The 24,796-nt window shown below is 35.4% G+C and overlaps 1 protein-coding gene across 2 annotated transcripts in view; it reads right to left on the bottom strand.

Moving 5' to 3' along the window:
* LOC122798296 (cytosolic non-specific dipeptidase-like) overlaps positions 1–24,796 on the bottom strand; it is a 345,095-nt gene that overhangs the window by 22,277 nt on the left and 298,022 nt on the right. For both annotated transcript variants that reach the window (XM_044067118.1, XM_044067117.1), the window contains exons 10-11: positions 18,226–18,367; positions 1,713–1,860 (exon numbers count right to left, since the gene is read on the bottom strand). In XM_044067118.1, the coding sequence (XP_043923053.1) occupies positions 1,713–1,860; positions 18,226–18,367 (290 nt within the window). The remainder of the gene's footprint in view (positions 1–1,712; positions 1,861–18,225; positions 18,368–24,796) is intronic.

Here is a 24,796-nt window from a genome sequence, read left to right on the forward strand (position 1 = left end):
AGACCTATTAGCCTCATAAATGCCATCTATAAAGTTATGGAATGCATAAATGCTAAGCTGATAATCATTGACAGAAATGACCTGCAAATTGTGGACCCAGATCAATATGGATTTGTAAAAGGAAGAATATGCCTAGTAAATATAGCTGATTTCTTTGAAAGGGTCTTTGAAGTCCTGGATGAAGGCCTGACAGCTCTTACTGCGTACATTGATCTCATCAAGGCCTTTCACACCATCTTACATGCTGGCATTACAGATAAACTCATAAACCTAACATAAACCCACATTTAATCCACTGGACAGCTAGCTGGCTGTCTAAGAAACCCTACAATGTTAAGGCAGGGTATCTACTTCCGCCAGCAGAGTGCCACCAGTGGGGGTTCTGCAGTGCTGTGTTCTGGGCCCCTTGCTATTTTGCTACTTTATCTCAGAAGTGAATGCAGATGTCATGGGACTGTGGCTAACTAACTTTGCTGCGAACATTAAACTAGGTACAGCTGCCAAATCCTCCCTCAGAAACTCAGACACGCCAGCAGGATTTGGACAAAATCAGTGTTTGGTGTGTCAGTTGCAGGTTCACCTGAAATGCAAAAAAATGCAATGTAGTTATCTTTGGGAAATACAATCCTGTTATGACAATGCTAGTATCCCTCTCAAAATATATGTGGTTATGTGGGGCTTGAGTTACGTATGTTAATAAAAAAATCTTTCTTTTGATTACATGCATCAGTTGTGGTTAAGAAATCATTAGGTCTTGCTAAGCTAATTTTTAGAGCTATCTCTCCTAGCTTCAATGCAGACATGGTCCCTCTAGACTCTTCTCTAACTAGATTTATCTTTGAAAAGGATGGTGATTTACAGCCATCTTGAAATACTTCAAAGGTTTCTGACCAAGAATTCTAGATTACACAATCTGAGATACTCAGAAAGGTTAAATCTCTGTCCCTCTGCTCTGTCTCATATAAATTCATGAGGTGATATCTTAGATCTGTACCCTGTTTGACTCACTCCACCTTCGCAGAACCTAGGGTCTCTCTAACGCCAAAGATGTCAACCTTCACCATAGGATCAGGAATACCAGTTACTTGACCAATTTATAACTGAGTGAGTTCCCTCCCTTTGAAATACATTTTTTTACATGACAAACAAAGTAACACCTTATCTGCTAATTGCTGGATGGGAGATGATAACATTTACACCTTGAGTAAGTAGAAATAATATTCTTATGGGGTTACCTGTTATACTTTCAAGGAGTATCATTGCTAAGCTACTTGATGGCCCTTTGGTTATAAGTTTAGTATGAACCTATAAACCCATGAATCAAAATGTTATAGACTTATTTTCATGCCGTTGTTATCATCTGCTACTGCACTGCACTACATAACCATCTCTTTCCATCTGGAAATCTTTTCTAAAATACCCAAAGAAATTATATAAGTGTAGGTTGAATAATTTCATGTACAAATCTGTCAGCTCTGCTATGATGGATGTAATTCATGGCAATCTAGATATACCTTTCATGGTATTTTGCATTATGGGATATCTGCAGCTATGTTGTTCTTTAATATTTCTGGTGTTCTGCTACAACAAAGATTCAGGAAAGGATACAATTATTCATCATCATTCTATCTCATTCCAATATATGTGTAACTCTTTATTTTTTATTCTGGCCTTTAATTTTTTAAGTAAAAGTATAGTAAAGAAATGTTTACCTGCTGATCTTTTCATTTTGTCCATGGGCTGCATCATAAGGTCCTCCTAGTGGCATCATGATCAGATTCTTCCCAGTCACATCCTCCAGTGTAGTAGCTATTGGAATTGTCCCTCCAACACGAATCAGGTCAGGTTCCACTCCAAATGCTAAACAGCAAAAAGAACATCAGAAGTGAAGAAAATCTTGATAACATCTGCAATTAACTATCATTCGCCAACGGTCTCAAAATATAAGCGGAAAAATTGGTTGTAGTGTCACAAAACAGGAAAAATCTCATAGGCTATGTACTAAAGATTTCAGTTCAAATATTTTATGGCAACAGCACCTTATAAGCAGAGCATCTCTAACTGATTTTTCATGTCTAGCAGCAAAAGTCAGCAGAAATGCAGCAAGGAGGCTAGAGACATGGACTGACAAAGGGATCAGCTAAAAAGCATGGAAAACAACTCCAGAAACTATTAACATAGTGTCATATCTCCTTCTAGACAAAAAATGTAGATTATTGTATACACAGTTGTAGGAACTCAGCAGAAGAAATGTGGGTAGGCTATGTAGCTTTTATTTCTAGATGCAGTTTTTAGACATCATTCCCAGTACGAGATCATACAGTGAACATATATCATTTTGCAAGTGAAATGCCTTGTAATTTGCAGCAACTCAAAATTTATGTTTAGAACTTTGTATACATATGAGACAGTACTGTATCAGAAAAACACAGTGGCAGTCCGTTTATTTATTCTTAGGTTTTCATTTAAAATAGATCACTTACTTCACTACACTCTTTATTGTGATAGAACACAACAATGTTAAATCTGTAAAGCAGTCATTTACAGGCTCCAAGCAAACAGTCTAGTAACTTCCATGGAATGTGCTAGAGACCTCACAAATAATAGGTGTTAGTGGCCTAGGGCATTATGACCCATCATTGTTAAGGACAGAACAACCTGAGAAGGGAGAAGGACAGGAAGAAGAATGTACATACACATTTGCAATTAATTTTCCATCAAAGCACATACTGATGTTTGCTGTCATAGGAATATAGTGCCTAGGAAGAAGCTGTGTAGGTCTTGTTGACTAGTTAATTGTAGAAGGCTATAGTTCTGTCACTTTCCAGATGTGGCTCTTCAGAGCTGATTACTGACCAGTTTTCAGGTTCATAACAATTGGTATACTTAACCTACGTGATTAAAATATACCACCCAATAAATACACCTTAAGAGATGGAACTGCAGAGTTGTTTCCTTTGTAAAGGTTTAGGTTACCAGGTATATCATCTGAGATTAATGGTCTGTTTTTCAGGAATGACCTAGGAAATGCAATGCCCAACAGAGATTACATGCAGTAAGAAGCAACAAAGTTGACCATTAGTGCACATGCAATATGTGTGTTAAATATAATAAGTTCAACACATTTCATCTACATAACATTGTCTCATGTACTGATATGTTCTCCTAACATCAAAAGAGTTGACCAAAAGGAGTCACCACTCACAAATACACCTAGTAAGAAATATGTAAAATACACTGTAACACATTGCAGTCAGATTTTATAGAGAATAGATCTACTGTATGCAAATAAATGCATATATGTTACATAGATTTACATATACATTCCTAAAATTCTAATTAAAAATGAGGGTTTCTATGTAATTTTAAAGATGCAACAAACTATGAACCAAAACAATTGTGAGGTCTCTTGGAGAATAAAACTAGTAATAAAAAAACTCCAAAAACTGTCCTTGTCATTGGAAAACACTAAAGCAGAGAACGCATTTTAAATTAAATTATAATGTTTAATATAAGTTAAGCACTTTCATCTCAACAAAGACTTCTTTAGCAGAGTACAACAAACACTTTCAAACTAATTTATATTCTGAGTTCAAAGTTCATTGGTAGGCCACACATTTCCTTTTCATACATCATTTCCTTCAATGTGTATTTGCCTAACACAATTCATTCAAAACCCCACAAACTACAAAAAACACTTTAAGAAATACATAAAACATGTGTACTCACTTGTTAAAAAACAGACTATGTTCAAAATATTTAAGCTAAAGTAATCTTTGACTAATGAAACTTTAATAATTCTTTTGTATATTGAGTAAAAAGGTCACACAGAAAAGCCAATTGGTTAAAAACACAAAAAGAAAAATCTAGCAAAGTTATCCATTAAGGATATCAGGTGTTTCAGCTAAAGGACAATTCTGAATGTCCATGACTTTTTCTTTTACTTTAACTTTTATGTCTATTTATGGACAATTTCAGGCCAAGAAAGCCAAACTCCTCTAGCTGTGGGCATGCATGTATCTGCCTTCTTATGCATCATCAGCACAGCATAAGAGAAATGTGTAACTTTTGGAAACACAGGGTTGTCGTACCCAACTGATATCCATAAACGTTAGGGTGTCTACAAAATATCCCAACTAACAAACTAAAACAATAAGTAAAAAGATCTACACAGAAAAACCAACTGGTTAAAAACACAAAAAGAAAAATCTAGCAAAGCTAGACTTTCCACTGTGTGATACCTTAAACCTCTTGTGTCATTGGCAACATGGGATACATGCAAATTACCTATTAAGGATATCAGATGTTTCAGCTAAATGGCAATTCTGAAATAGAAATGAATAAAAAATCAAATAAAAACCTGCATTGACAGGGTATCAAAATCATGCACTAAACATTGTATCACAAATTTGCTGACTGTAATTTAAACACTGGGGCAATGCAAACATTATCATTCAATACCAGATGGTTACTGGCATTTAATTTTAGTTGCCATAAAAGTTTGCAGTATTTGATTAATGTTTCCCATTGCCTGCCTTTTGGATCACAGACCACCTGTTCTAATACAAAAAAGTAAATGCACTATTACAGTTTAAGGAACATCTGTACAGTGTGTTTGTTTTCATCTTGTTATTGATATCTTCAGGTGCTCCTAAATCCTTTTTTCTCAAATACCTTTCAGTTTTACCTACATAGAGTGATAGACATACCTTACAGGGTGCCAAATAAATCACTTCTTTGCTAAGGCAGTTAAAATATTTAGTACTCTTCAACTCATGTCCCTAATTTGAAAGGTGAATACTATTGTTGTTCAATACATAAGGACACTGTTTACAAGTACCAGATTTATAGGTCTCCTTGTTTTCTACATGGATGTTTTTTTTTCTTTTAAAAATCTCTTTAACGTTGTGTCCTCTCCTATAAGTAAAAGTAATAGGTTCAGAAAAAAAAAATCCTAAACTGTTAGGCAGTTTTGAAAACATCTGCCATCATGTAGTCATAATACTCTGTATGTTTTTTGTATCACTGTTATATTTAATAGTAAATAACCTAACATAAGTTCCTTTTTGCATCAAGGTCTTTCATATGTGCATTTGTTGCCATATCATTGTATATCTATATATCCTTTCAAATAAATTGGCAAATAATCTGTTTATCATAACAATTAAAACAGCAACCATCGAGAAACATAACACATGGTCTAGTCTTATCTGCAAAAAAGTGTTTTTGTTGGCTCTGCATTTCCAAAAGGTCATAAACTAATATGCACAAAGCTTCTGTTGTTACCTAATTACTTGCATATACTGTTAAACATGACATGACATCAGTCTTCTGATTCAGCACATTTCAGTGTCAAGCATAAAAACGAATCTTGCCATACTCAAAAAAACAAAACAAAACATTCCTTTTGCAAATTTTATATTTCAAAAAGTTTCAGCAAACTAAAAAATATTTTTTTTACTGATGGCCCACCTAAACATGCAAAACTGGCTTAGTTCCACGCCTGATTCAAATTTAATAACTACATAAAACTGTGCTGTCAAATCAAGAGCCTTATGTCCACAAAACATTATCATAATTCTGTTTGTCTTTTTTAAACAAGAAACATCTTTAACATTTCTGCTTGTCTTAATAAAAGCATTAAAAAAGTATTAGTTATGTCATATCAGCTGTGCTGTATTACAATAATAGGGCCATCACACAATAACAAGCAATTTATTATTATTTAAATAATTGACCTTATTAAGCATGTCTTTTAAATATAAAAAGACATACAAACATTTATAGTGCAATGTATTTTGAAATCCCATTATCATAGCCAGCCTTAGGCATAGACCAACTAATCACCCGCTTAGGGTGCTGCTCTAGCAGGGTTACTTTTTCAACCCCTCCTCCCTTATATCCAGTATTTATTTTAATTTTTGTAGTAAAGAAATAATTTCTTTAAAATATGTTAAATGAATACTGGAAAAAAATGAAAAGTAAGACAAACTACAAAAAAGGAAGAAAGAAGTAATTTATGTGGTGTAGGTAGACAAGGATTGGTGCACTGGATGGTGTGGGGGGTGCTGTGAAGCCCTTTTACCTGGGGCACCAGTTGACCAAAGGCCATCCCTGCCCATCATCACATAAAAAGTAATTTTATAATACATTTGAATAGTTAGATCTACTTGTCCCATGACACATAATAAGTTAATCAGCTAGTTTTGTAACCTCAGACGAAATTCTTTATAACAATTGTAGTCATGTGTGTGTGTGTGTGTGTGTGTGTGTGTGTGTGTGTGTGTGTGTGTGTGTGTGTGTGGGTGTGTGTGTCAGCTTCAGATAGCAAAAAGGCTGGCAGACCTTTATTTATAATAGCACAAGTTCCAAGATGAAAGACTATTAAGTCTAAAAAAAATAAAAAAAATAACATGCAGTAACATCTGCTGTTAAAATGCAGCTGTTCTTGTATCACCTAATGTATCTTTTATATAAGGCTATATGTTTAAAATTGCCTAAACATAATGTTTATTTGTAATTTGAACAGCAAAGCTAAAATTAAATTTCCTAATTTCTTTAATGACTGTATCTGCTTACATATCTATTATATAACTTGTTTTAAATGCAAATTCAATGTTATTCAGTGTTTCTGCAAGGCCAAATATGTCATCATATATTGCTTTGCTAAACATGTACTTCTAAATTGTATCTCACATTTGTTATTTTTAAATAAAACTTATCTAAGACAAACTGCCCAAAAACATTTAATGTAAAAAATAAAATGTTTTATCATTTTTTTTAAAAATTAATTAAAATTAAGTGACTTTATAAAAATTAAAAAAAAAAATCTTAAAATAATATAAACCCAACCTATTACAATTGCCCATAAAAAGTCAAAAGTTCAGATTTCTAGCTAAGTATTCTTTCAAACTGACATACTACTGGCAGTTCTTAAATAATATTTACCTATTTGCAAAAAATCTAAATAAAATTAAATAAAAAAATAATTGCTATTGGTCATTAAAAATAAAATATCTGCTTTTCTTATAATGGCAAAGTATAATTTCTTAATATTGTCATTTCCACGACACTAGGTGATCTAACATGCAAACCCTCTTCAAGAGCTGCTTATCCAAAGGCAGGGAAGAAAGGGAAGGATCCATGGGCAGACATACTGAAATGGATGAAAAATTAACGTTGATGGAAGAGTAACACAAGCCAGAGGATAGTAACTCATACAACATGAAGCAGTGGTACATAATCATTGACTGGGCCTGATTTATTAGCGTGACACTAACTAGAAAATATTTTCCACTTGCTGACATAAGAGTTCTTAGTAGCAGGTTTTCTTGACTCCTTTAGTATTTGATGCACATTCTCATGAAGAATGTGCCTGAAAGGTATTGAAACTGAATCATCCAGGCAGTCAGTGGTAGTTATTATAGCAATAACCCACGCCTGAGTGTGGGTAATGCTGGATTTACCCACGGTTGGCGTGGTTTGGTCCCGAGGGTGAAGCCCGAGGGACCAAACAAAGACAACCGTGGGTAAATCCAGCATTACCCACACCCAGAAGTGGGTTATTGCTATTATACAATGACATTATTTAAGAAAAGAAATAATTACTTTTCTTAAATAATGGCATTGTATAATGCCTCTTTGCTGCCCTTCCGCAGCTGTCTGGTGTTCCGCGGCAGTTCTGATGTACTGCGCATGCCTACGCAGTACATCAGAGCTGTGGGCAAAAGCAACGGAGAAAGCAAGATCTTCGTTGCTTTTTACTGTCTCGCTATGTTAAATGGGTTTAACATAGCGAGACAGCTTTAAAATAAGCAACGGAGATCTCCGTTGCTTATTTTAAAGCTGTCTCGCTATGTTAAACTCATTTAACATAGCGAGACAGGTTTAAAAAAAAAAGCAATGGAGATCACAAGATCTCCGTTGCTTTTTACACACTGTGTCGCTATGTTAAAGGAGTTTAACATAGCGAGACAGCTTTAAAAAAGCAACGGAGATCTCCGTTGCTTTTTTTAAATCTGTGTCGCTATGTTAAACTCTTTTAACATAGCGAGACAGTGTTTTATACTAACGGAAAAAGTCCGGGCGACCGGACCTTTTTCCGTTAGTATATTGAGGGATTTACAACGGGCACGCTGGTTGGGCTGGCCAATCAGCATGCACGTTTTAGAGTAGGCATTGTATAATTGAGAATGGAGTGTATCAAACTCTCCCTGTCTTATGTGAGTAGATTCAGTCTGTGAAGAAGCTTGTGGTAATTGCCCTTGTCCAGTTCTATAGGAAGGGAGAACCACTGTTGCCTGGGCCAGAAGGGAGTTATCACAATGAACTCTGGAGAGTGCTGAAGGAGTGTTGGATTGACATTTTCCCTGAGAAGATAGTTCCATCTTTTTCAAGGGATTTGACATGTCAGGGAAGCAAGGTAGACTTTATTTTAATCCCAGAGTAATTAAAGGTTAGACTTCACTCTCCATTAATGCTGTCTATTGACCTTTCTGACTGTGAGTTACCCCTCATGATAGAAATTTATTTACTTATTTATTGACATTTGATTACCAGGAAAGTCCAACTGGGTAGAAGTCCATTTTCTTCACAGGGCCAGGGAGAAAAGCTCTAAATTATTACAAAACATTTTAAGAACAATAATTTTACAATCTTCAAAAAAAACAAAAAACAAAAGAACATCTGCAGTTTAAATAATTATAACAAATTAGACATAATATGAAAACATTGGTTAAGAACTGATACATGGTATATGACAATCATTTAATATTTTTCGCGGATGGTGCAGTGGTGCAGCAGTAGCATTGTCACTTACAGCAAGAGGTTCTCTGGTTCAATTGTTGGCTGGAGTACCTTTTGTGTGTAGTCTGCATGTCCTCCCTGCGATCATGTGGGTTTTCTCCTGGTACTCCGGTTTCCTCCCACATTACAAAGACATGAGTTTGGAATGTTTCTCCCCAGGTCACTTCTGAAAATTGGCTTCATTCCAAATCAGACATTCCCAGTAAACATATATTAAATACATAAATATTTAGAGAAATTTTAGACAGTTTGTAGGGAAATTAAAGGTGAATTAGTCTAATACAAACAGGAACTGCAATATGAAGTGAAGGAAAAGAGGCTTATGGTATACTTAGAGAAGAGGTCAGGGAAGATAATTAGATAGCAGTAAGGAAGTAAGTGAAGAAGGGAGAGTAAGGAGGCATAAAGAATGAAAAGGTACTTGTTCACATTTAGGGATATAGTTTATTCTGGTTTTGAGTAAGAACAGATCCAGATTTTAGCTAGGAAATCTTTCAGAGTGGTTTTGAAAGATGGTAGGAAGGGTATTGACCTGACAGATACTTTTAAAGAGTTCTAGGCCTTAGCAACCTTATACGAGTACAGACAATGCCCAGCAGATTTGATAGGTTTGTAGACAGACAGGAGTTTTTGATCAATGGATCACAATGACCGACTTGGAACATAGTTGTGTACAATGTTTTTTAGTACTGGACAGGCAGATGGATGCTGGATAATTCTATAGGTGGTAAGAAGCTGTGTATATGTTAGTTGTTGAGGCAGTTCTAACCAATTTAGGCTTTTTAGTGCTGTACAGTGGTGGGTTCTGAAAGGGGTATTTGCTGCAAATTTAGCCACTTTGTTATAGCATTGTTCAGGTTTTATGTGTTGTGAAGCCTGGAAGTTAGTAAAGATGGGAGCACCATAAAGAAGTGTGGGAGGAGATAAGTGATAGCAAGTGTAGCTTTAGTTGTATCAGTGAGAAAGTTTCTGGCTCTGTAAAGCATCCCTAGTTTTTAATGAGTTTTTCTTAATGCAATTTTGTATATGCAAGTCAAATGTAAGACTATCATCCACTATCACTCCTACTAATTTTCTTCAAGAGGTGATTTTAGTGGTTATATTATCAAGAAAGAAGACTTTAAATTTATTTTTTTCATGAGAGGGTGATTTAGGGAAAAGAGTAATAGTCTGGTATTATTTGGGTTGAAGGGGTAAGCGTGAGTTGTGAGCTATGAAGCCATATTTCAGTGTCTGTTAAAGCTTTCTGAGTATATTTTTGGAGGTGTACCATGTTGTCATATGTACAAATGAGAGTGGAATTATCTATGCACTTTATTAGGGTGGCCTGTTGTGTGGAAGTACAGAAGGTGTTGGTATAAATGTTAAAGAAGAGGGGAGCAAGAATAAAGCCTTGTGGTACACTGGTGGTGACTGGGAGGTAAGGACAGAGTGTAGAGTGCCGATTAGTATGCTAGAGATCTTAAAAGTAGAAGTAGAGCATCTTCAAAAAGGGCAATTTTTGCTGGCTGAGAAGGGAAAGTAACCCAATATGTTTGGCCTGTTTATTTATGCATCCTAGGCCTCATTACGTATTGACAATAATAAAACTGAAACAAGATGAGTATATTGTGGGTAGTAATGAACTCAGAAGGTTTCAGACAGTATTTTACATCAATGTATTGTTCTGAACATCTCATCTCAATTAGAATTTTTAGCAGTACAACATTGCCAACAACAATGCATTGTAACAGCAAATTTTTACTTTCTTTTTCATTGAGGTAGAGAAGGCTATTTCGAAAATCATCCCTAATTGGGCACCAGAGTTGGATGGCTTTACAGCTGAGTGTTAGAAATGGGGCAAAAGTGAGTTGAATGAGGTGCTTGCACAAGCTTTCACTGCTCTAAGTAATGGGCATAACTAGAGGTTAGCTCTAAAGTGAAAGTAGGAGTGCCAAAGTGAGGGGATTTTAGGCTACGTCCCTCATAAACGTGGACCTGAAGAATGACACAAACATTTTGGCAGGTAGGCTAGAAAGGCTACTTACTTGATTGATAGCTTGGGGCCAGAATGGCTTTGTTAAAGTTAGGGAAGTGGCAGACAATTTGTGAGAACTGGCTTCTTTTCTGTATGTCATTGGTGACCCTGACACAGAAGTAGGCATAGTTCTTTTCAATATATGGAAGGCATTTGACAGAGTAAATGGAGCTTTCTCTATCAGATGCTCCATCATAGGAACTATGGCATTGATTTTCAGAATCTGGTCATGTTGCTTCACACCCATCCTACATTCAGAGCTTAATGGAGGCCTTTCCAATCCAGGGGCCATCAATAGGAGCACAAGACAAGGGTGACCATTGTCACCCAGTCTATTCTTACTGATTATGGAAGAACTTGCATACCAGGTGAGGCAGGTCTTGAATACACAAGCTATGAAAAATGGTTCTTACCATTATTTTTTGTTATTTGATGACTGCATACTGCTTAGCACCAACCTGGCTGTGGTACTAAAGGAGGTACTGAACATTTTTCAATTTGGAATGCTGTCTGTCCAAAATGGAACCTCACAAAATCTGTTATCATATGCAAGAGTGACTTAGGTTTGGATTTAGATTTAGATAATGGTTCTTTATCCATGGGTCAGGAAGCAGCCTATTTAGGATTGAAACTTTCAACCCACCCTTCCTTCTACAATTGCAAGGAACTTAGAGGCACTGGTAACAAAAGTACAAGATTTGTTGCCCACACTAACTTTAGGTCAATAACTGGAAAGGTTAGGGCCACCCAAACCATGATACTTGCTTGTGTTTTATATATAGTTTGTAATCTTCCAGTTCATATGGAACTCTACAATACATTCAGGAGTCTATTGACAATGCTATTTTGGGAGAGTCAAGATGGTGCACTTCAGTATCATAGACCCCAGGTGGTATGGTGGAGTTGGAATTCCATACAAAGTTAGTTATACCACTACACACATGTTTACCACTACCTACATACCTCCTCATCAATGCACATCCTTTCCCTCATCTTTTCACAAATACTTTCCATCTTCTCTAAACTCATCTGAGACTATTTCTCCTGATGATTTTCAACCAAATAAATCTTTGCTGACCTGTTACTAATTCAGTCTTCTCTAATCTCTACATTTTTACCTCCTAACAACCAAATCATGCTCACCTAAAAACATGTTTTATACTCTTGTCTTTTCACTGTTTTTGTACATGAGTGAATTACAACTTTAATTGGTATAAAACTAAATGTATCCTAATCCATTTCAAAACTGAAAATTCCAAGTTTTTTGCTCTGTATATAATTTTTTTTTCTTTTATGTCAAATTTTGTATGTATATTTACTCTGTATGTAAAAAATCATTAACATGTGTTAAAATGTTTTCGACTTGATATGCTAAATATTTTGTAAATCTAAAATGGACCTTTTCTCTCCAGGTCTCCACTGAAAAGAGGTGCATCCTAGTTGGACTATCCTGGTAAATAAAGAGAGCTAGATAAATAAATAAATACATACATAAATTATGCTCTGGGTTTTCAGCTCCATCGGCTTATTAAAGAGTTTGAGAAAGTGACCAAGGATACAGAAGAGGAAGATGACTAGATTAACAGGGGATTTTGGATGAAGCCCCCTCCTGAATGATTATAACAAATATATGCAGATTAGTTGTTTGTTCAGGAGTCTTCCATGGGGTATGGAACCAATGGATGTCATATGGCATCATCAAGAGATTGTCAAGGCAATAGGGGTGGACTCAAGGAAGCTCTGGCAGCCCAAAGGAATATATTGATGGGGTTAGATACTAGATGCCCACTCTGTGAGGTATATCAAGAGCATTGAAGTGTTATGTGAGGAATTTAACCTTCCTATTTGGCAGTGATTATTATGTCACCAGATCCAGGGGGTATGGTCTAAATATATATTGGGTACAAGACTAAAGGAATCAATTCTACCATGGGAAAAATGGAGAAATATCAAAAAGGGTATGGCAGGCCTCATCAATAAGGACTTCTGGTCAGCCAAAGCCAGAGCACTGAAGCTCTTAGTAATCAGTAGGGAGGGTCCAAAGACATATCACTTTGACTTCTGTATACAGGGAGCAGCTGTGGTTGGCCTTAAATAAGCTCAAAAATTGGCCTAGGTGCTATGATCAGCAATTGAGGATAGTCCACAGCTGGTATATAACTCTGTGCAGGCAGAAAAGTTGAGTCTACCTTAAACTGTTGTTGGAAGTGTGACAGAAAGAAGCAGATAACCTTCATATGTTTTGGTTCTGTTCCTTAATCAGACCATATTGGAATTTTTTAATTAACAAGATGGGCACTATTTATGGGGTGCCCAATGTTGTTGATTGGGCATTTTGTGTTTCTGGAATCCGTCTTAAGGACAATTCATTGTTTTTTTCCAAGTTAGAAGTCTTTTTGGGTTATTGTGAGTATGGTTAAACTTTTTTGTGCATGTCACTGGAAAAAGTGGGCGTGCCCTCTGGTAAGTTCCTTGGAGGACTTTTTTCGATAAAACTTTGGGAAAATTATTTATTCTTATAAAACTACAGGTACACTTCATACTTCTCCTCAAATATTGCAGCACATGCTTGACAATGTTAAGGATATATCTTGACATTCATTTTTATCATTGTCATGTTGAGTTACTGGCAAAGTTTGATGGGTCTTGTTATCTTTACTGTAAACACTGCTACCTTTCACAATGTTAAAGATTGTTTAGTTATCTTCCTGATAATTTTGCTTTTTAGTGATGTTTAATATTGTTTATGGTTTATTAACTGTTTTTTGATTTACAACTGTTTTGCTTGTTTTATTAAGAAATAAATAAACTTTAGTATAAAAAAAAAATCTCAGATTTTACTTCTTCAGAAAGCTTCTGATTACCTACCTAGGCAAAACTTCTCATCACAGTAGAAGTAGCTTTAGCTTGGACACAGAGTCAACACAATCATAGACACTCTTTAAAGAATGTTTAGAGACTTGAGAAAGAGTAGCAGTGATAGAATTCAGAAAGGGCCTACGTTCTGAGGATAATGTGGCAGAACACTTCTTGTGATTCGTTTTTTGCTGAATACATTTTTATTGATTTTCAGAAACATAAAAAAAAAATACAGTATGTATATCAAAGAAATATTTACATAGTCAAAGCTTAAAGTGGATAAACAATTCCAAACACATACATTACAAAACCAACTATTTACATAGAATGTCTATACTTGAAAAAACTTTGCTTTCTTGAATGTATCTTTGAATAAGATTATAATTTATTACAATCTTCTGTTTCCAGCACTTGATTTACTTTCTGCCAGGCAATGCTTAAGGAAGTAGGTCTTTCTGTTCTTTCCTTGATTGTTTTCAGTTCCAACTGTGAGACTGATAAAACCATGTTCTTGAAATGTTTAAAATTGGGAGTTACAGCTTTCCAGTTCTGTGTAATATTTTTCCTTGCCATAGCAAGGAGAGTCCACTAAATTACATATTTTATGCCTTGGAACACAAGACAGCACAGGTGTATTCAACAAAACTAGAGATTTTGTAAGTTGGAAATTATCAGTGAACAGTGCCTGTAACAAATAGTTAATACTTTCCCAATATTGTTTAATTAAATGGCATTCATAGAACATGCGTTGCCAATTGGCTATTGATTGTGATTTACACCTCCAACATCTATATTCTTTACTGTATATTAGTTCTAATTATGTGGTGTTAAGTATCTCTTATGTATAATTTGCCATGTGAAAAGTTTCCAATATAGTGATAAAGATGCTAGTTTTGGAGATGTAAGAATTAGTTTTTTATCTTTATCATCTGGCATTTTACCATTAACTGTTTCATAGTATTACCATATATTCTATTTATTATGAATTCTTGTTCTAATTTGAACAATACTGATAAAATTCCTTTCTTAAATTGCCCACACAAGTTAATAAGTTTTTCAACACATGAGTCAGGACTCTGAAGCCTAGAGCTGAAGAACAATAAATTCTCTTTCCACAGCTGTCAAAGGCTTTACCATCCTTGTCCAAAGGCGAATGAATAGAATTGACCTTAACCTTGTTAGTAGCTGGAGAAGAATTAGATGTAACTGCTGGGTCAGACCTCAGATGAGAAAACAAATACTGACTGAAGTCATCTCACTTTTTAGAGACTAAAGATGGACTATCAGGATTATTGCACACAGAATCAAAAATATCCTCCAAGGCTGGCATAATAGGATGAATAGGTGTAGTATGTAGCATATTCACTTGTAACATATCATAGTATTTCTCTAAGGAGGGGGGAACATACACCCTTATGGTCTTTTAGCACCAAAGGCAAGAGTGCTTCCTGTTGCACGGCTGACCTTGCAAAGATCATATCAAAGGAGAAAAAAGGTTTGAATATTCAATTCTGAAGAGACTGTTTCCTCAGTTTCTCCTACAGAGGAATTTTCTTCTTCTGAGATTGTATCTTTAATGAATAATGTAATTTGTGTGCATGCAAATGTATGTTCCCCTCCTTAGGGAGATACTATGATAGTCCATTCACTTATAATCATGTATCTATTATTGTCATTATTATCATGTTAACATCATTCTCCATTCCAACATATTGTAATCAGTAAACTGTAATTCTACAATTGTCATCATTATTTATTACTTTTTAGGTCTTACTAACCCTCCTTACTCTTCTCACCTGTGTCTTCAAGTATACACTTAATTCCATCCTTGATGTATAGTATAAGCTTTCCTCCAATATTACATATTCTGTCGCTCCTAATAAGTTGAAATCCTTGGATTTCCATGTTTTAGTTTATGAAACTTGTACTCACACCTGAATAATGCCAGCAGTATCAGTCTTTCATCCATTTAATTCCACCTATGGCTTCTCTTCTCATTTAGGCTTTTGGCATTGTACAGTAAGTCTTTTCACTCCCCCCTCGCCACCTGTTATAGTACTATTGTCTTCCATTGTAGGGCATATTCCATCATAAATTCCATTGACATTCCTTGTTTTCCTTCCCTCTATTAAGTTCATTTGATATTTTCCTTAGTATACATTTTTAAACCATCTGTAAGAATGCTTTCTTTATTATGATAAGAATAAATGTATTATCACTGCTAAACTCTTATTCTCTGATATTCTGAAGACATTCATATGAACACAAAACATCCTGCCTCTACATAGCTCCTTCAACAGTACTTCTATTTTTCTCCTGCCAGATCTAGGACCAGGTAGTGAGTGTCCCTTGAAAAGCCGTTATATTGTCAACATAATCACAGTACCCTCCCAGTTCTTTTTGTTCTTCTTACCTCATCATCATTTTCTTCATCATATATTACTACATGAAGCTTTTTCATTCATGTTTTTAACTCTGTTTGTTTAATATGACTGTCAACACTGTTTCCACCCGTACTAAGCTTTTCTCAAAATTTTTCTTCTCCATTTTGAACTCTCCTATTAAAATATTTCATTTTTTTCCTACTGTTCCTTCCATCTTATCTTCATTACCCAGCTGTTTTATAAAACAATGACATTTCACTACTATCATTTGTAAATAGATGTTCCCCAATTACCACTTATTCTTTTTCCTGTCCTTCTGAGTTGCTCAGCTATTCTTTATGCTTTTCTCTCACTAGTCTGACTACACTGATTATCTTTATCTTTATCTTAAGGTTTCAGTGAAATTTTGCTTTCAACTTTTCACCTTGTGGAAATCTGCATGTACCCCAGTCTTTGATATTACTTTCTGTTTAAGTGTCTGCTTTTCCATCCATACTGCATTTGCTCTCGCACCATCTATTTCCCATTTCTGTTATAATTTTATTCCTCATGAATATTTTATTTTTTTTTACTCATCATTAATGTCTCATACATTCTGTTGTATCATCTCTATCCAAACACTCATTTATTATTTTAATTTTCTTTCCAATAGTCTATTGTCTTTTCTGTTAGACATTATTGTCAGGATGTTCTTGTTTCCAGTATCTTCATTTCCACTTCCCGTAAAACGAACTTAGACTTTTTAGATCATCTGACTCCTCCTTACTATCACTAAATATCTCCTCTCACAAATGTTGGACCTATGATAAAATATTTTCCATTTCTGGACATAAATTCTGAAATAGCAACCTCTGTTTATCAGGCTGATAACACTCTTGTCCAGCTCATTCAATACCCACCTTAAGGCTAAGTCTCACAGCATTTTTTTCATTTTGATAATTATGAAGTTAACAATTTTGTGTTGGCTAGAATATTAAAAGGATGAATGCCCATTAATATTTATGCTGCTAGGGTATGTTCTTTTTCCCATGATGCTGTAATAAAATGGATGCAGTGTTTAGAAAATTTTATTGATAGTACTTTATGTGTGCATTCATTATACATATGACTTTCTCTACCCAGGCTTCAGCTGTTGAACTTGTCCACCCAAAAGAGTACATATGATTACATAATCTGCAACTCATAATTCAATTTGTCTGAGTTGTTGAACACATTCAAAAAGCAAGGGATGTGTCCCATGTAGATATCTAAGTTTTAACTCAGGATGTTCCACTAGATTTGTGAAGGGTATAGTCCTCAACACACCTCCCCTTTTGAAGCTCATTCACATGTCATGAGTATACTTCAGATACTAGGTAGGTACTAATCTATTCTGTTTGACAGTGGAAAACAGGTAAGTGACTGACCTTAGTACTGCCGGATGGATGTTGGGCCTGATTAAACTACTAGATTACAGAGGAATTATAGCATCTGCTTAGTACCTCAACCAGACCAAGGAATGGTGATTTCAGAAGCAATGAAACTTGAGAAGAAGGGAATTGGGACACAACCCCTTTTCATTAAGTTTGGGACTGTATGGTGACATTTCTATGTTGTGTTTTATCGATAAAACTTTTGTTGGAATTTGTCAGAGGAGCTCAAAACACACATACCATTCACATACATGTGTCTGCAAATATGCATAAGCAAGAGAAAAATAATACCAAAGCAGATATACAACCACCAGTCAAATGCACTGTGTTCAATGAATTGTTAGTACAAACATGTGCACACACACACACACATGCACACGCACACACACACACACACACACACACACACACACACACACACGCACACATGCGCACACACACGCGCAAAACATTCACATGCATATGTATGCACACATGCATATACAAGAGAAAATAAATACTGAAGCAGACATACAACAATCAAATAAAATAACTTTATATATCATGAAATCAATACATCAAAGAGTTCAGAATGAATCTCATAATATTCTTATATATGCAATTAACAGGTTAAAGAAAGCAGTAGGTAGTGGTGTCTTTTTTGTTAGTGTTTGACCTCCTTTATTGTTAACAGAAACTGCAATTAGTTTCTTGTTCTGTTTAACTCACTGACACGTATGAATGTTACAAGCTACAGAAAGGAACCCACCTCTTTTAGATGCTTTTCTTCCTGCATGAAAAGCCTTATTATTAGGATCCGTGAGCCATGGCTTTGCGCCTATTACCATAGTTGTTTTCATCTTATTAGGACTCTTCAGCTCAGCAAATTTCTTGTCAAGGTATTCAATCACCTAAAATGATTAATAATAGCAAAACAATGTAAATCAAATCAGCTATGTCATTGACAGGTACAAAGCAGGATCCTGCAACAAATAACAAGAATGATGTTGTATTTCCACTAGGGCGTACTTCACAGACTTGAGCAACATTTGTTTGGATGCCATGTCTTGAGATGACATTCTGCATTTCCTTTCAGATCCAGGACTAGTGCTTAGTGTATGGCCAGCCTGTGAGTAGCGCAGGGCAGTTAGTGTGCCCTTCCTAAAGAGTATAAATTGCTTCTAGGGCTAGGTCAACTCATTGTGTAGTGACTGTCAATACAGATACACTTCAGAGCTTAACATGATGTACCAAAGGTCAGTGCAAGCAAACCTATGTAATATAGTTCAAGGCTGCTAAACCATGAAACCTTAAGCATGTAAATGAAATCATTTGGCATGTAGCTGCTGATAGCTAGAGCCGCGGTGGTGGTGCTGCGGTAGCGTTGTTGCCTCACAGTAAGACACTGACCAGTTCGACTCTCAGCTAGAGCGTCTTCTGCATGGAGACATGCGTGAATGGGCGTACCTTCATTGAAGGTTGTGCGTTAGGGCTGGTAACTCAGCACATAAAAATCAACTGCCGATCATTAGCTGACCGGAGTTCCGCTGTGGCGACCCCTAACCGGGAAAAGCCGAAAGACACAACAACATGCTGATAGCTATCAACACGTATCATCTCCCTTGTTACAGCACTCTCTCTGTTTTCAAACTCTTCTTTCCAAATACTGACATTTATTATACCTTTCTTTACCTGTGGTCATCATATCCTTTTGCCATTTGCTCAGTTTATGGTTACTCCAATTTTCCTTTTTCAATTCGTCATTTAATCCGTGCTCTTTATTTTGTGCACTCCCATCTCTTCTTCCAGTTCTTACACTGTCTGTGCACCTACTCTCTATTATCTCGTCACAACTTATCCATCCTTGCTTTGCTCCCTCATTGTATATTGCACTACTCACCATTCTTTCCACACTGTTTTCTTTCTAACTTCCCCCACTACTAGCTGCATCTTCTTTTGGCCATTTTCCAATTGTGGTCTAAACTCTAAACAGATAGAACTGCTATGAATCGGGAATCTCCCTCTGAAATATCTCACTCCTGATTTTCCTAGCCATTTCTCATAGCTGGTTAAGTTCCTCACATGTCTGCCATATATTATTCTGCATTTGCTATACTACAGCATCAACAGCTACGTCTAAGCACACCTCTGTTTTTTACCTTTTGGAGAGTTTTGTATCCTCTTAAATATCTCCATCTGGATGCATCCTATTCAAGAATCTTATCATGCCCAATACTTCTTTCCAGACATAATCTTTCTCCCTAGACTCTTTTGCCAATGTTTTCTCAGCTTTTTCATTGCATTCTGGACTGTTCTTGTAACTTTTGTATATTCTCCCCATTCGACCTTGTTGTGCCTTTCCCCATCTTCTTAGTATTTTTCCCATTTCCTTTGTCTTCTCCCTTTATACTTCCCTTTTCCTTCTATCTTTCACCTCCTCATTCCAACCTGCTTGTATCTTATCCATGAATTTTTGAAGGAGCTCTCTGTGACATGACCATTCCCCTTCTACTCCATATTTTAGTTGTATTTCTTCAAAAGACGCCCAACCTTCACCTACATCTACTTTCAAGTCTCTGCTACAAACACGCCTCTCATTCCCCTAGTTTCAATTTTATTTCTATTTTATTTCATATACTACATTTGAGGTATATTTGAGGCATATGTGCTCCAGTTCACTGATGGGTACTTAAAGTCTCCGAAAATAATAGATTTCTTGCTTATAGGAAGTACATCTAGGAACTTTACATGATTATCAGGGGACATAGGTCTGTCCTGTATCATGCTATAAACTGATGGTTGGTTTTGTTTAGTGTGATTTGAAGCTCAGTAAACACTGTTTGTGGTTCTCTAGGGAATCTACGTAGAAGCAATAGGATCCCTAACAAATATGTAGACACCACAGTTGTCAGTGAGTCTGAAAACATGGTAAGTGCAAAATAAAAGTTTCATTAATTACACTGGTGTGGATGTACTCCAAACCCAGAAAAACCTCAAGGTCAGGAATTTTGTTGTTAAGACTTCTGGCACTCAGAAGAGTTACCTTATAGTGAGTATATTTTGGATTTGATATTTTAGCTATTTTGGGATGAGTATTAGCTGGACTCTTCCTAAAAAGGCACAATAGGGGAAGCAAAGGTTTTAGCCAGAATGTGGAAGCCTTGGTATGACAGGTGCAGATCATGCTTAGCAAAGCAAGTACAACTGTCGAGTATCTTGTCACATACCGACACATACTGGATCCCCATGGAATGACACCAGCTATTTATCCAATTGTTGAAGCCAAGTATTTTTTCTTTATATCTAATTCTCTCTCTGCATAACCTTCAGGGCTTTGCATGCTAAGTCATTCACACCTGTATAGATTGCCACCATGTTATAGTCATATTTTCCAGATGAAAGGGTCTTAAGGACCACTGAGATACTATAGATTCTGAAACCTGAAAAGACATCTCATCATCACCTTGTCTTTATCCTGTCTAGTGAGAGGATAATCATTGTGCCTGACTATAGATTCACCAAACACTAAAATGCTTTTATTTTAGAGTGGTTCTGTATACTGGCTCTAGGATGATTTAAACAAATAATGAGGAAACTTCTCTGCGTGGAAGATCTAAGATTCCCTAGAGTTCAGGAACCTAATAAAAAACATACTGTGAATATCCCACCTAATAACAGGTGGCAGAAATATTTTCTTTAAAAACTTTCCACAGTATAAATCTACTAATGAAAGTAGGGAAGCACAGGCTAGTTCAAGTTGAGGCTTCTTTATTAAAAACACAAAAACAAGAGATCCAAATAGTATTTGAAAAAACAGAATCAAATGTAGAAATTCACCATTCAGTGGGATGATATATATCCTGGTGACTCTTTGTTGAAAGTGTGCCAGAAGGTTATGGGGAGGTAACATAGATTTTTTCATTGGAACCTATTTTTTCTGGATCTAGGAGGTTTTGGCAAGAACTTTTTACAGCTGCACATCAGATGTTTTAGTATGCGCTGGTCTAGAGTATTGTGGAAGTGTGTACTGCTGAGAGGTGTCCTTTTGAGAGTGTGAGGCCTCTATGTTAGTTAAATGCTTTTATCTCTCACAAACAGAATGTGTTCTACTAAGTAAAAGTTTGTTATTTGTGAGCATCAGATACCAAGTGCTATGAGGCTAACAACAGAGGGAAGACAAGCAGGTTGACCCTCCATCTTAGTCTAGGGATTAAGATAACTTGTTGGAATACACAGCGAACTGTATTTAGTTAAATGAGATAGATATTGGGCTTTATTGCACCCAGCTAGTTGTGTTAGGTAACTATTGAATATGCACTATCATTTTACAACACAAAACTGTACACTTACAAAAGCATCATATTATTAATAAAATGCAAATTAACGATATATCAATATCCTATAAATAATGGAACTTCCAAACCAATTCTTTTCCTAAGCTGAAAATTATAAAAATCTTATAAACATTTTAGGAAGTTTCAAAACACAAACATTCAATTAAATTAATGACCAATTTTTCTACAAACTCTTTAAAAAACAATATGTTAGCATATGAAAGCCAATATACATAATATAGAATGCCTTACTATTATATATATATATAATAATATAATACACATATTTATATATATATATATAAACAATAATATATATATATAAATAAAAATAAAAAAAAAAAAAAAAAAATAAAATTTACAATGAATAACTCATATCAACATATAGAATACCATAATATAAAACCATATATACGTAATACATAAATATAAATATAATAATAATATATAAAATAATATAATATATATATAATATATATAAATCAATATAATATATCATTCATGAGACATAGAGAGTATATATATAGATATAATATATAGGTGATATCAATATAATGAATTGAATAATATGATCAAATATTTCTCCTTCAATATAAAATCTGTCAAAAGTCTGTTAAGCATCCATGGACCAGTGAACTATCCCAACATACCTAATGTTAAAAATTAACTAATGTTTTGCGTGGGATATGATAAACCATATGTATAATAGGGATTTTAGTAGATTGTTTTCTTAATGTTGCTTTCATGTTTCCCAATTCTAATTCTTAGGGGAGAAGAGGAAGTATAGGTAACAGAGAGACATTGAGGGTGATCATATATATCACTCATCTCATCGCAAATTACCAAAAATTTAAATCATTAAACTTTGCTGGTATTGGCACTACTAAATTTTAGTTTTTAAAACATCAAACAAGACATACAATGTCACAAGGATGGTTGTGCCAATCTCTTTGCCATAATGGGTGAGCTGCATACCTTGCCCCCTCCACTGCTATGATGTTTAAAGTGTATATGCACTATGCAGAGCACTACTAATTGCTAATGCAACGTGGGGCAGTTAGAAGCTAATTTTGCTAAAGTACAGCAGCTATAGGCCATTTGACACTACTATGTAATGCAGACTAGTTGTCCACAGTGCAGCTTGTTGTACAACTCTGTGCAACTTTCTGTAGTGCAGATATTGCTAATCACACCAATCACACTAATCAGTAGTGATTTGGGTAGGTTAGGTGGTATAGGGAAAAATATGGTTCCAGATATCTGCATCAAATCAGTGCGTGCTTAAAAGCAGGGGCACAAAGAGCAGTACTGTGTAAAAGGTGGAATTTACAACAACACAGAAAAGTTGAAAATATTCAAACAAGCACAATGACCAATAGCAACATGACAGTCTTCAAAGTTCTACAGCCATCATAGCCCTAGAGAAATGGCTATTTTTCTCCATTCATACTAGAGTTAAACTAGTAGGACATCTTAGCTAGATTATTAATAATCACTTAAAAAGTACACAGCTGTTATAGTAAACTCAGTACCACCAGGCACACTATTTGCAAATGTTACTCTTACATTGGCATGTGATACTTTACTTCATGAAACTGGTGTTGTTTTATCATACAAGTTCCCAGATGAGAGAAAGGGAGAGAGAGAGAGGGGTGACTCAGGAACGATGTCTGGTTAAGTGATTTGCTCCTGCAAATACTTCAAGCTTTCACCCTCAGTCTTCTCCACTATTTTATTAGCAGTATGGTCCGCATCACTTGTCAGACATTGGAATAAGGGTTTCCCATCCCCACCACTAAACATGCTGTTTGTTACTGTGAAATACAAAGATAAGATTTAGCTGCTTCATGAAAAAAACACATTGCTGATTTTAAAGCCCACCCTTAGACTTGTATATCGCAGTCCCAAAGCTTGAATTTTTTACACTGTTACGTATATCTCATACCATTTGTGAGACTTCTGTTAAGATTCTTGGATATGTGCCATCCTTTGCTTTGACTTCTACTTTTTTCTGTAGAACAGGGAGTATCTATTTTTTGCATACCTCTCTCACTGTTTTCCTTTCTTCCTCTTCATCAAGAATGCACACTGAATATATCCTTTCCTATTCTTTTTTTTTTCTTTTTTCCCCAGCTATGAATTCCATCTGTCGGCCTGTCTTCTGATAATAGTTTGCTGTGTCATGTAGTGCAGTTAATATACATTTGTTGTGGATACATATTTGTTAACACTCTCTACATGTATTCCATATAGCTTTTTAATTTATTTTACATTGTAAATATATGTATATTAGTCATAGAGTAGGACAGGCTTTGTATTATAATGCATTGCAGTTTAGATTGCACCACCTTATCTCCTAGATAACAACTATTAGAATACTATGGAAAATGCATTATTGCAATAAATGTGCATATTAGTTGAAGATATTAATTCTCATTCTATTGATTTCTAGCAGTCTGTCACCAGACTGTATAAGGCAAAATTATACAAACTGCAAAGGGTATTCACAGGTAACAAAAATTACAATCTTTGTAATGCAATGTATTTTAGCAGCAGGGCTTTTTCTGTCAAAGCAAATAAAAGTATTTTATCAGAATTTCTCCATTCAAGCAACCTCCAAATTTCACTAGCAATTATGGACTTCATGCTCAACTCCTGCATCAGAGCTGACTGTTCTTTCCCTTCAGCCACATTAGTCCACAAAAGTATTCTAGACCTTTCTGGATTCTTCCAAATCACTTCTGCCACATTACAATTACCCCCTCTTAAAAAGACTCTGGTTAACTGATGACTTATTACACCTAAAGTCCAGATATCTCAGCTTAAATGGACCAGTCCCCATTACTTTGCTCAAGTGTGTTCTGCTGTATAAAGGCCATTCTTTCCTCACCAAATATTCCAACAAACCTAATTTTAGTGTTGGCTCAGCCATATATCCCTATTCTAGGCTCAATTTGTATTACAAAAAAAATGTGTGTATATATATATATATATATATATATATAT

The sequence above is a fragment of the Protopterus annectens genome, chromosome 3.part1 (assembly GCF_019279795.1).
Source record: "Protopterus annectens isolate FY-2018-M chromosome 3.part1, PAN1.0, whole genome shotgun sequence".
Lineage (NCBI taxonomy): Eukaryota > Metazoa > Chordata > Ceratodontiformes > Protopteridae > Protopterus > Protopterus annectens.